This window comes from Typopeltis vanoorti, chromosome 21, assembly GCF_054136105.1.
Source record: "Typopeltis vanoorti isolate ZY-2024b chromosome 21, IOZ_Tvanoo_1.0, whole genome shotgun sequence".
NCBI classification, from domain to species: Eukaryota; Metazoa; Arthropoda; class Arachnida; order Uropygi; family Thelyphonidae; genus Typopeltis; species Typopeltis vanoorti.
In genome coordinates, this window is record NC_143569.1 from 28825398 (window position 1) to 28839904 (window position 14507).

At 35.3% G+C, this 14507-nt stretch overlaps 1 protein-coding gene across 5 annotated transcripts in view; it reads left to right on the forward strand.

The window, feature by feature from the left end:
- The first annotated feature begins 1159 nt into the window (after nt 1–1159).
- Nucleotides 1160–14507, forward strand: part of LOC150094689 (cell adhesion molecule Dscam1-like) — a 772561-nt gene continuing 759213 nt past the window's right edge. For 2 of the 5 annotated variants that reach the window (XM_090411386.1, XM_090411388.1), the window contains exon 1: nt 1161–1589. In XM_090411386.1, coding sequence (XP_090267512.1) covers nt 1514–1589 — 76 coding nt within the window. In that variant the 5' untranslated portion in view covers nt 1161–1513. Of the gene's footprint in view, nt 1590–14507 lie in introns of all 5 variants that reach the window. The other 3 variants (XM_090411385.1, XM_090411387.1, XM_090411389.1) reach the window with 2 other exon arrangements.

Sequence of the window (14507 nt, forward strand, 5' to 3'; positions counted from 1 at the left end):
GTCACAATTCTGACGTAACAATATTCGTAACATAGAAAGAAAAGACATTGGGTAAATCGAAAAATTATTTGACACCGAATAAATTCATTATTTGCATTTAGTACTAGTTATATGCAAAAGAAAAATACCAGAATGGAAACCCAATAACTTTTTTTTTTCTTAAATCCACCAACTGAAGCTATGCATAAAGAAGGATAGTAATTGGCGATATTAAGTCGCCACTAAATAGGCTTAGCGACGAACCACCGATCTGTAAGCTCCACTAACTTCTCCATCTCATGTCCTGGAGACAGTAGTGATCAGAGAAGTCGATTGCATGCGAGGGGAGAGGAGAGATGAACAGAAGCAAGGGCATAGCTTCTCAGTAAGCAGGAGGGTGGGGGGGGGAACACCAGCGTACATCGTCTTTGGTTCCGTAGGGGTTGAAACTCTGCCATTTCATTAAAGCTTCATTTGCTGCGGGCGGAAATGTGGAAGTGTGCTGTCTTGGGCGAAAGCACGTGGCTTGGGTCAATACGACTTAAGAACGCTCACTATAAGGGGGGGGGGGGGAAGCAACGGAGGTTATTGCGTTGCCTCTTAATAAAGCACACTACACCTGCAGGGCATACATCGACGATGGCATTTTCTTCAAAATGCATGCACTCAAGTCTGGAGCAAATGCAACTGGCATCGTCAACCCTCGTGCAAGAAAGATAGAAGTCACTCAAGATGACTCCCGCTACCATTCACTCATTTTGTCACCACTGAAACAAAGGGACGAAGTTAATGGTGACGTTGAAGTGTCAAGGGCGAAGTGTCAAGCATTTAATCCGAGGACACATCATCTGGAGGAAGTGACTTGAACAAGAGATGGGACAGCCAACTATCTTAAGAGGGGTGAATGGACAGGAGAAATGAAGTGAGGGTCAACCGAGTTAAGCACGTTCGCCGAACGAAGAAGGTGGTGGGTAGGGGGTGACATTAACGGGGGGGTAGCGACAAGGCACTGAGCGACATCTGTTAATAATTGCCCACAGGCAAGTCGACAGTCCGTTGCCGCTGGGGGCGTAGTCATAGCAACCGAGTTATTGATGTTGGCTTCTCTTGGGTTGCAGCCACTCCATCTGCCGGGGAGGTCAGAGTGTGACTTGCCCGCGTCACCGCAACGAACTCGCCGCATTCGCTCGGTGGTTGTTAGCGCACACCCGGCCGCCAGTTCCGCCGTTTCAAACGAACTTCCGTGCCTCCTTGTGAACTTGGGGAGGTACTGGTAGCATGAACGCTCGTGCACATGTGGAGACGCAACAAAACAGCGGTGCTACAACGGGAGTCTGTCGTGCAGTCGCTCCTTCCGCTTGTAGTACGGGAGTTATGAGACGCGGGAAAATGATGCTTGTAACGGGGGCGTTGATTCAGCGGGGGTGAACTACCTGTGTGAGATTTGTGTTACGTGTACTGTGACCGCTTAAGTTTGCTTTTTTTTTCTCTTCCTTTTATTATTATTTTTTTCCATCCTTCGATCAAGAACACCATGCTGTCCTTTTACATAGGCGAAACATGCGTGTTCCTTGTGTATGGAGTATGTCTTCTCTTCTTCGTCTCTTCAGGTAAGTAAATACGTTTGCTAACTATACCCACATTGGCTTTTTATTTATTGGAAATGAAACAGATTTGTCTTCTTGACCTAACGTTATAGTTTGCTCGAAACTCGATGTACAATCAACCGGTTACCATAGCAACACCATTGTTGGGTTACATTTTTCCACTTTTGTTTATGTGCTATGCGATTGTTTGCTACTCGGAGAGAATGTCTGATCCTGTTTTTATTCTCTAACTGCAACAGAAAAAAAATCGAATACCACTATTGAAAAAGTAATTCGATGATGGTATAAAGCAGTAGCAACTTCGATGGTGGTGGTTACTTTCCGTTCGCTCTTTACGAACTTTGAACCTTTCAACTGTTCCAAACTGTGGTTCGCACAAGTAGTTTCTTTATATACTTTGCCGTTACTTGATCGTGATTTTTGTCGCTGAAAAGTACAGTGGAAAAAAATGTACAAAATATATTTTTCAATATATTTTAGACTATCAAAAGGGTATGATTTGCTAATCTTACTTTTTTCTTTTATGACACTCTTCCGTTTCTTTCCACCTCTTTGTATTTGGATCAACAAGTGCTGGAAGATGACAGCACTTCATGCTTATTTGCGGGTGGGACAATAGAAAAAGTGACTCATCCGGGTACTTAGTCATTTCCTTCCGGAAGTAGAAAAATGTCAGTAACAGAATGCAATGTTGACTTATTAACTGTTCAGATAGTTATGGGAGGGACAATTAGTGATCCCTTGTTAAATATCCCTCTAATATGAAACAGAGATAGCATCATGCAACACGTTCAAATTGATCCAATCTCGCATACGGAAGACGTCATTTCAGGCCCACGTTCTTGTTTTTTGTTCAAGAAATAGCTTCAACACTCAGATAATGATCGGTAGACATGTTTTGTCGGTCTTTACTTATACTAATGTTCCGCATCTAACCTACGTAATTCTGAACACGTATATTTTCATTGGGGACAATTTACACCACTTTTCTCTAATGTGTGATATCGCCTTTAAAACAGGATATCCAGCAGAAAAACTGCATGACTAAAGAAAGAGAAAATCCTCGGCAATAAAAGCAAAAACTTCGAACTTTTTTGCAATGTGAGTGCGCATGCGCAGAGACGTTTTTCTCTTTTACGGAGTCAATTGAACAATTGTGCTTTATGGCCAGTCGAATTTAAAAGCTAGCGGTGTACTCAATCGAAATGAATTACAACGACACCAACTCAATGATGGGGTGACGGAACTTACAAGTGATAGAGACAGTAAGTGTGATGTCACGGAAACTGCAAAAGGGGATTTGAATTTCGTAGATTTTTTTTTATTTGTTTGTTTGTTTAACTTATTAATTTCAGTTCTGGATTTATTTTTTTATGACATTAACACTGCAGAAATTTAGGCGTCACCCAACTATTTAAAAATATAAGAAGGATGTGTACATTAGGTGTAATAACCAATGTCAACAAGAATCAAATACGGGCCATATCCGCCGCGCAATACAATCGTATCTCGCTCGCGGTGAGATCAACGCGCTTCAGATAACTAAGGTAACTCCTTTAGGGTTTTTTTTTTTCTTTACTGTCATTAAGACTATTGATATTTATTAGTCATTGATTTAAATGTATTTTGTATAGGAAGAAAATGGCACTTTGAAACATCGCTTAACTGGTTGTACATATATCATAATAAACCCAGTATAAACAGTAGATTAGGCTTATATAAAGAGATGATAAGGTGGACTAAGAAATTTTGTCCATATTTTGGATAAAATATGGACAAAATTTTTATATTTTTTCCATCTTCCAAATTTCCATCTTCCAAAAATTTATTCATATTTTGGAAAATTTTCCATTTTTTTTTTTTTTTTTGGAATATGGAAATTTTGGAAGATTTTATTCTATCCTCGGGGATCAAAACGTATTTAGAACACTTTAAGAAGTTTAATTCTCTCCATCCTTTTATAGTTTAATGACTCAGTTTTTTTGTTTTAAATCATGTAATCTTAAGCCCATCCCCCTAAATTAGTTAAAAAAAAAAAAGGTTATGAATTGTTTGTAATCACCTGCAAATACCAAACTTTTTATCGGGAAATAATTACACTAGTTTTATAGAAGTCCAATTCGCTTATGACTGGTTTTAAATCAAGTTTATTATAAATGATCTGTCATGTCCATAAGAGGCAACCAGTGAGTTCTACAGAAACACCAGCGAAGTGAATCAATCATCATTGCAATGATGCGGCAACGCTGGTAAGTACCTCTATGGTCACATCAGAGACATGATTAAATACCCAGCATCCACTGCGCGACATTGCAACTAACAGCCTGTCATCCTGTTCGTACGCACTTATAAGAGGGGAGGATTACACTCGATGGTTAGAAACAAACAGCAATGATTCCCAGCAACGATAGCCCTCTGATTCCATTTTATGATATTGATAAGCACTCACAGTAATGGACATCCTCACCCAACGCACTTCGTTTAGATTGCTAGCAAAGATTGATAAAGCGTTAGGTAAACATCTTGATATACGCCCCCTATTGATTGAATTACTATACTCAGACCATTAGTCAAGATGGTCGGTTTTCCCTTCTACAAGCTTGACCTATAGATCAGTTACCCAATTAGTACGTCCCGCATACATAACAGGAAACGGAAACACCGATTTTGTTCTAGCAGCTGCTAACTTCAAAGAAGATGTGCGTGCTTGCGTGTGAAACGAGGTGAGGTCTAAGATTACCACCAACTCGTGCTATCATCAAGAAGGATTCTCTGTTGCATTACACGTTAGCGAGGTAAAGACTGACTAATGATTTCGAACACGATCGATTATTTGACTTTATCGGCTGGATTTAACAGCCAGGGTAGAATGGATAGGCAAATAGGCAAAGTCAGCTTTAGAATTACTTCTGGAAAAGCTTTTATCTAAACTCCTGAAGGATGCTTCAGTTGTAGTTTCATTTAAATACCACTGTTGAAATAGGACTGTGAAGTGTTCATCCACTCTATAATTATAAGTGACGATTACAAGTGACTAACTATGGTTATGCAATCAGTGGGTTATCATAAATTGTATTTGCCCATATCTAATATAACTCAACCACTTCCATGGCAAAACTCCATTGAATTGTTAGCGGAGAGCATTAGTAAAAGGATGGATTTTGCAATTTGTGAAACAGTACCAATTACTGATCAATGATTTTGAATATGGATTCACGCTGGGATACAATAATGCAGATTGCAGGGTGGGATGGTGGTTTGTAAGTAATGTACCATGGCCAAAAGTACAGTGTGATTGCAGAATCTCATATATTGAGAATTAATCAAAGATGGTCAGAAACGCAGGCCAAATGATGTGTCGCTAAGTAATATGTACTATAGGAGACTATTTGGTGTACAACTGGGAGAAAAGGAAAGCTATCTGTAATCCGTAAGCCTAAGATTAGTTCTCTATTTATTATTTCAAGTTTCATTTATTGTGAGCTCTACCTGTTGCGTTTAAAGACAATGCAAGAAGCCATACGTTTAAATTGTTAAGCAATATTTTAACTAGAACTGACATACGAAAGTCATATGTGTAACTCTAGCCACTGACTTCGCAAAAAGAAAATCATCTTTGGAACATTGATTGAAGCATAAAGTAGACCATTTTATGATTGGACTCACCCCTTTATGATAGAATTTCACTTACCCCTTAACAATTAACAATCAACGTAACAACTTGATATTTCAGAAATTCACAATTTCTGAAACAACAATCAAGTAACAATTTCATTGTTGTTTCAACAATCCAGATAGTCGTGTGAAATGAATACGTATAATGCATCAGTAAGTAACAGAACACGTTTCAGATTAGGAAAAAAAAAGAATCAATGGATTTGGAAGTTATTTTTATTTTCTGGAAGTACATTTACTGGAAACCAAAGCCAACAAAAACTTTCAGATGCACAATGTGTTATCATCTTTATAGATGGAAAGTGCTCGAAACCTGATCAGCACGTATTTGGCTGAAGAACAGAAACAGAACTCACTTAAAATTCTGCTGAATATGGCCTCGATTATCAAAATAGCAAGCTGCATTTCTAGATCAAACCCGTATTTTTTCCCATTTTTGTTTCAATATTTCGAATGCATACAGCCTCAACTTCTAGGCCACATGCTCACAACTGCTTGGCCTTTTGAGAATTCTTTGCTTAAACATTTTCTGATACTTATGTAAAATTCTGAGCATTTCACATAGTCAATACCAGTTAGCAATCTGAATTCTTTGTATAATAATCAAAGCACAGTTGTTTTAGCTCAGAGTTTCTTGGAAGAAACTAGTTAATTTGCATTACGTCAATTTTGTCACGCATAATTATATACAATAAACTACATGAATAAGCTCAAAACGAGGCTTCCACAGTCTCAAATAGATTCATTATTAGATACTCTATGTATTGTTATGCTTTGACAAGCAGTTTGAAATGGTAAATCAACAGATACCACCGATGTTTCGAAAACATAAAAGAGTTACAAACTCTGAGATACGATTAAGTAGACGAATCCCATTGTAGTGGCCGCACCTGTCCCAAAGACATCTGTATAGTTAAACAGTAGCTTTATGTGTCAATTGTCAACAGGGTTATCCACATGTGCATTTATCTTCGTGGAAGTCTACATAGTTTTAGTTTTCATAGTACAGCTGCAGCTCGCAAGACCACAGAGCACTAACCCAACCTTAATCCCAAGGATTTATGGAAGCAGAATAAATACAACTCCTCGGTATTCAAAAGAGATGGTAGAGTTGAGATTTAGAGAATGACATCCCACTATTAGTAGCGTACTCTCCCAACAATAAAATTTAGAGGAAGAAAGGCCACAGTTATCGGGCTGATTCTCAATGCTGTGTTGTATATTGAGAGTTTGGAAAACCATTATCCTACACACACACTGCGATAATTTAATAATGATTATTTTTCATCATTATTAAAATTTTCCTTTAACATTTTTAAAATTATTTTACAAATTTAATTTCCTGTTGATTTTCAACCACTGTAAAGGATTACTCGTTGTACTTAATGCTGCGTAAAGAATTACTCTTAAAAAAAGGAAAAAAAGAAAAAGAAAAAGAAAGAATATTACATAGAAAAACGTTGTATTCCCCCCCCCATCCGAACTATAAAAATATCTGAATGAACTTCTAACAATAAAAACTGGAAAAATGCTGTTTATTTCAGTATTTCCAAAAACTTCATTGTTGTATTAATGACGTCATCTTCCTAATAAAAAATAATAAGAAATTAATGGATAGTGTTTTTTCTTTAAAATAAAACATCGCAGAAAAATACTTTTTCCTTTGATGTTTTCACTTTATTTTTGCTTGGTTCGATACGCTGTTTAGTTTGAGTGCATGAGTAACTTATCTTTAGAATAATAGAGGAGATTCTCTTTCTTTTCTTTCCCTTCTTAAATAAGTGCAGAGATGGCTAGAGAAGCACAAGACGTTCGCTACCTAACTAGAGAGTTTTTTTTTTCCAGAGTGAAGCGAACATCGCAGTGCAAAGATACACATAACGAACCATCGTATTACAAAGTGCGCAAGGCAAAAGTCACAGAAGTGCCAAGTTTACAGGTCACTGAAGAAAACTTAGTCTTTAGCAAAAATGCTATCATCGCTCTCCTAGGAGTGATCCGAACTTTCAGTATTGCGCACACGTGAAGTTTATTCTTCCACTCTTAATTTTTCGATTTGCCTTGCCGTTGCAAATTTTTTTTTTCTTTACGGTAACCATCTGAATAAAATATGAGTCATAAATTTGAATTTTCTTGACTTTTCCAAGACAGCACGTTGTCAGTTAAAGAAAATTCCTTTCTGCAATGCAAGGAATTAAAAACAAAAAAAAAAAAGTTCCTTTCGTTTTTTCGTTTGTTTATTTTTTTTTTTTTTTTAGTGAAAGAGAAATGCGTGCAACCGTCTGTCACAATAGTGGTGATACACGTCTTATAGATCGCGAGCGAACAACACTTGATTCATATTTGGAGCTAGAAAATTCCAGTAACATAACACTGAGATTCTATGGAGAGAAATGTTAGGAAACAAATAATAGAAGAAAAGTTAAGCAGTACAGTAATAATGAAGTGTACATTTACTGGTGCTAAACAAACGTATAAATATAGGGTGTTTCAAAAACAATGACCGGATTTCAAATAATTATCTTTAGTAATGAAAATGTGGTACAGTTACAAAGTTACAGTTTGATAATTTTTAAAATGATCAAACTCTGGACCAAGGCCGTTCACATGGTACAAGTCGCATTCATTTGTGATTCGTGGTTGTAGAGATATACAATTTTCAAATCGGGACATTCTTTTTGGCACACCCTGTACATTCCCTATACTCTTAAAATGCAAAACAAACATGACGATGTTGTTTTAGGTCATAATGTATTATGATCAACAATTATGATCCAAATTTTTATGCTATTCACCAACAGCGCAGCGCGATCCACGAACAAACATCGGTTATTTCATACGGAGATTATCTTAGAGATTATCTCCATATGGTAGTTTCACAACACTACAACAAAGGCCACGGTACAATCAATAATGTAATCTAACAACCTGTTTTGTTCTTCGATTTTTCCTTAATACATCTTAAATGTTGACTCCACGGTTATATTTCTAATTGGATATTTGTTTTGTGCATTTAAATACCATTTGGAGATATGAAAATATCGTTGTAATCCTTTCACTGTTGCGTGAGCGATGTTGTTAGTCATGATTCCGATAAATAGCTTTCTAAATGATAATGGTAGTTACTATGGTGAAAAGTGATGCTCTGAATAAAAAACAGAACAAGTTTTATTATTGATTTGCAAGTACGTGTTTTGTAGAATTATTTCCATATTTTTTCTGCCCTTTAAATTATGGATGCAACAATTACAAGATAGTTATTTGGAAGAGAACCGATATTAAAATCAGAAAAGAATGTTTGATTAATTTTTTTGAAAAAAAAAAGAGCACTTAACAGATTAGGATAATACGAATTTTTTATGCCTTTTATGTTTCAATTTTTCAATTTTACCAAGAGAACATTTTTTTTTTTTTTACCAATTGTCTTGAACTTAGTGGAGCTTAGCTAACGCAGCCTAATAATGGTTCAAGTATGCAAATCTTTCTTCGTTTCTAATTCATGCAAAGCAGTATAATAACTCAGTGGTAATCTGATGGTAATTTCTAACTTAAATACTTACAAAAGAAACGCCAGAAAGAAACATTTTACTTCTATTGTTACTTTTGCGAACTCTAACCTCCAGTCTTTTTTGGCATAAACAGATTACAACTTCTGCCTCTTCAGCATCCAAAAATCTGAGCTGTCTGTTTCTCTTAGGAAGTTATTTTACCTATGGTCAATTAACTGTAAACACCAAAAACTGTACAAAAATCGACTAACTGTCGAATAGTATTCTCCATCTTGTGGTACCTCCAAGATTACTTTCCCTAAAACTCTCCAAGTCATACAAAAGAGGACAATTAGCTGGATAAATAATCTTCTTTACCAATTAATTCCCTTCTTTTGCTGTAGCATTTCCTAGCAATACTGACTTCAAATATTACCCAACCTCCAGAGTTCAAAATGCTTTCAGGATAACAGTGTTTTATTTGAATATACGCTTAATTACACGATTAACAGTCATATTGTGAAGCTCTTTTTAGGCAAAAAAAATACATGAAGAATGCATCTGCAAAGATGTAATAAATATGAGGAGAAATGCTACCAAAATGTATTTGTATAAATCGATTATTATTATTCTCTCCACTTTGTCCTAAATGATTTTAGTTCAAACGATAAATAAAAAAAAAACCTCTACTATTTCGGCCTAAAATAATGTGACTGAGAGTGTGTATGGATTGGTTGAATTAATATGCAACAAAGACTTTAAGTGATATATTTCGCCTATTAATTTCTTTTTATATGACTCACTCAACACGAAAGGTTATAGCAGATCTATAGCACAACGGGGAGGCTGAGGTATTTCCATATATTTTTAATTTTTAAAAATTTATTTTTATAGTGTTTAATATAATCCTAGAAACCCTGCTCTATAGATCAAACATGAGACTTTTTCAAGTCATTTCGGGCTGTCAGTAAAAGAGGGGGGGGGGGTCCTAACGAGTGATGAAGATCTTCCGTATAAAATATCTACAAGCATCCATGCCCAAGGAGGGATTTCAAGTCGCAGTCATGGCCTTCAACCGGTGTGTTCTGTGTGTGTGTGTGTGGGGGGAAGCTTTATCTTTCAGCTGGAAAATGTCCTACCATTTCCGCATAAGACCAATTAATTCAATGGATAAACCTTTATGGAAATTCTTGTCATTTTCTAGACAAAATCGAGCTCCGATCTGCCAAAGCAAATCACAAAGAGACTAATAATAAATTCCGAATTATAAATTAGTCTGAACGTAATCATAATTGTAATGCATGGCAGTTCACAATGGGAACAATAACTGCATTCAAGATGTAAATAGAGCTTAATTAGAGGTCCCAATAGGATAACGCTCCTTCTACTTCCCCCCCCCCGACTTCCATCTCACCATTTTAAAAACAGCCCTCCAGAAATAGAAGCATTTTTCTACACACTAGAACTTCTCTAATCTTCTGGCAAAAGACCAGGTAAACTAACTCTTTAAAAGGCACTTTTCAGAATTGATTTTTTTTTTTTTTTTTTTTTCACTCACACCGGAAACGGCTCGCTTAACCACCGTTTCGCTAGCACTACGAGAGGGGCGTGCAAACGTTGGAAGTTCTTTGAAATACAGCGCTAGGGAATTTAATATTTTCCGTATTAGCTGTGTCATTTCTTGGATTGCTGCTTCGAATTCAAATGAGATTGTAGAAAGGTAAAAGGAAAGAGGGAAGTTTAAAAAAAGGGGGGGAGAGTTTAAAGCATTAGTTTGGACTCTTTTTTTTTTTTTTTTGGAATGGATATACTCGCATCATTACAGCCAGGGTTTATGCTTGCAAGTTTACCTTTCAGTCATTTCAACAGAAGACTTTATTACCTTCTCTCTCTTTAAGCCAATGTAATGCTACCTGTTCAACAGCAAGGGTGAATTTTAAATACCGGAAAAAAGGTGGTGCATTTTAGCGTGCAAGGTAGTTCCGTTCCTCCGAAGTAATGTTCAGCCCCACTTCAAAATAAATAATGGAGCAACAGAATATAAGAAATCTGGGCTAGAAATTTCCTCTTAGTAAATGTACAGTGAGAAAATTGCCACTCTTACGAATTGAATACTAAGAGATTTGGATGACCAATAAGAAGAGGAGAGTTGGAGATTTCATTTGCTCCAAACAATATTTCAATTTTCCCAGGTACCACAATAAATTTATTCTACGCAACAATTGGGTTTTTAACAATTGAATCTGTTCGTGTTCTAAAAAAAGTTCGCAATTGTTTTCAGTCGATTGTTGGCTGCTATATACGAAATCAACAATTTTACTGCATTATTGATTATTTATTTATTAAAGATCGTTTGGTGAGCATCTCTATCCAATGCTAGAATTTTAATAACCGAATCTCTTTATAAACAAAGTTTGCTAACTGTCCATCCGATAGTTGGCTCTTTTTTATGAGGTCAACGATGTTAATGCGCTGTTGATAAATTATTCTTTTAATTACAGAGCGCCTTGGGAGTAACTGTACCTGAAATCCAAGTTTATTCTAAAATTTTATTAACTTTTTTTTTCTTGTCAAAATATATCTCTATATTTTAAGACTAAATTTCTACCGATCAACTTAATGAATTTTAACATCCGCTTATAGTAATTTAAAGTTCGCTAGTTGATGCCCGCATTTTCAGTCCATGCTTAATAACTAGTTAATGGATGCGGATGGCTAATCTCAAAGGAAAGCAGAAAATCAACTATACGATCAGTACATTCAGTTATCGCCAATTCATACTGCTGTGTTACCAAAATGCGAGAATTCGTTTTACAGTCGCTTCTTAAATGCATCAAAATTATTTTAAAACGTGCATTTTTTGAAATTGCGCATTTAAATTTATAAAATAAAAGTTTGTAAAATTAAATAAAATAGTTTTCCAAGAGATGAGTAGTGAAACTATAAGGAGAGAGAGAGAGAGAGAGAGAGAGAGAGAGAAGGTGTTCTTTCATCGGAAAGGTAGTTAATTTTTAAAAGCTTTGAAATGTTACGATCGCTATTAAAGTCTCGAGTTGCTTAATGAGGCACAAGAAACTTAAATCAGCCAAAACTCAATCACATGGAAATACGAATGTATATCTAAATTTCGTATTAAAAAAAACGATGCCGTGTCTAAGCACTCGATTATCTATTAAATCTCGTTATCTGGCATCCGTTAATGTCTATCACATCTCTGTGTGTATTCAACAACATAATTACATAAAAACTACTGCAATACTCCTGTATGTATCTGAGCAATGTATCAACATACGAGTTAATTTGAAGAAACTTATATCCTTAGCAATTCAGAGTGTAATTTCGCAAAATTCATATCAAAGAACTACCCCTTTCCTTTAAAAGTTATTATCCAACACTCGACCATGCATTTTGCATTCTTCCCTAAACAATGTTAATTTAAATTCTATTCATTTTATTTGCATGTTTTATTTCTTCATCTTTTGGCTAGTCTTCTAGCAGACGACAATTTTAGGCATAGTCTCAATCTAATAATGACTACAACATTAAACAATTATGAAATAAAGCATTCCTATTTAATTGTTTTCAGGAAAACGGTAATGGTTGATTGTTAAGTTATCAAGAAAAAAACAAACAAAAAAAACAGCTGAATCCAAATATCAGCAAACAATGGCAAACAAAGGATTTAACTCAGGAATAAAAAGAATGCATGTTTTAACCAACACAGTTCTGTTGCCATGGTAACAGACAAATTTAGACTAAATATATACGGATGGTATTACGATTCCTATGGTAGATAAGCAAGGGAAGTATCATATCAAAGGTTTCGGAAAGACCGTGGTTAAAAGAATATTCTCTCATTTAATGATAACTGAGCAGACGGGTTATCGACGAAGAACATTATAAACGCATACATTGCGTCGTTTCGGTATCTTTGGTTAATGGAAGAAAATTTCGCTGAATTTCGCTGAACAACAAATGTACTCTGTTATTATAAGGTCATGAAGGATCGTTTGGAAACCAATCTGCTCATTTTTATCTTCCTCGACCACAATTTTTTTTCCACTGAAATGCTGGTCTTGTTACGTAACAATACGAATATCACGTGCGGCAATCCAATAATTGAACATATATTGCATTGAAATCATGCATGATTTAAGTGCAGATTTCTGAGCTTGATTTTAGCAAAATAAAAATTCTTAATTTAAAATCATGCATGATTTAAGTGCAGATTTCTGCGCTTAATTTAGTGACAAAAATATTGATAAATAAAATTTCTTAATCTAAAATCATGCATGATTTAAATGCAGATTTCTGAGCTTAATTTTAGCAATAAAATTATTGATAAATAAAAAATCTTAATCTAAAATAATGCATGATTTCAGTATAAATTATTGAGCTCAATTTGAGCAAAAAATTATTTATATGCATAAATCTTAAATCTGAATCTGTGTGTGATTGGTGCAAATTGTTGAGTTGAATTTCATCTAAAAATTATTAATATAATAAAATCATGCATGAAAGGCAATCATGAATAATAACCAACACACCCTAAAGCATTCTGATCATATCTTAGTAAAAATATGTGTCATCGGAACACCTTTTGTCGGCAACATTCACTTAAAATTGTTACAGAATCAATTTTCGTATATGTTGCCGGAAGGAAAGGTCCTTTTTAAAACGTTAAATTTTTAATGTTTTTATTAATTAAAAATAAGAAAATAAATAAATCAGATTACACCAGTGCTTATGAAATTAGTAGTTAACTCTCTGGTTAAAATTTAATGTATATCATTTTTCACTCCATGCATTCTACGGTTTTCTATAGGAAAATTTTATTTCCATATTTAGATTAAGAATTGTTATTTATAAATAAATTTTTGCCAAAATTAAGCTCAGAAATTTGCACTTAAATCATGCATGATTTCAATGCAATATATGTTCAATTATTGTATTTCTGCACGCGTTGTTCTTATTGTTACGTAACAATGCAAGCATTTCAGTGAGAAAAAAATTGTGGTCGAGGGAGATAAAAATGAGCAGATTGGTCTCCAAATGATCCTTCATGACCTTATAATAACAGAAAAACTATATTTTAAAATAACCAAAAATTGAACATTAGCTTAAATGCTTTTGAGTTGCTATTCAACTAGTGAAAACTATCCTTAATCTATTTCAGTTTTGCACAAGATTTCTCCTACAGTATGACAGTCTTAGGAATGAGAAATACACCATGTTGAAATGGTACTGAGGATATTCTCTCCCCCCCCCCCCCCGATCTCACTATCAATGCAGAACTTACGGCCTTAGAGGTATACGTATACCAGTGTCCTATTTTGTTAAACTGGTAACAATTGACATCACTCAAAACGATGAAAGCAATTTATCATACAATGGAAATGTCAAGAGCCATCTTAGCCGATGCAACAGTTCCTAGTTGGTTAAAACCAGGTACGGATTTTTCCTAGTAAAAATCCCCAGTAAACTCTTTGTACTCATTAACCATGAGTACAAGGGTTTACTGGGACTCAGGTTAGTAGAGACTGCGTAAAGAGCCCGGATATACTGGAGAGAGGATTTAAGGACAATGGTACAATGTCAAGTAATAATGAGTCATGAAACGGAACTCTGTTTAACGAAGTTATTATAGAAATATAATCCATAAATTAAAATCCTTACATATTTGCCATCCTGTTTAGGCGAGTAGATAGATTCTGTACTCTTCGTCTAACAGGCTGTACGTTCGGACACCTTGGTATTA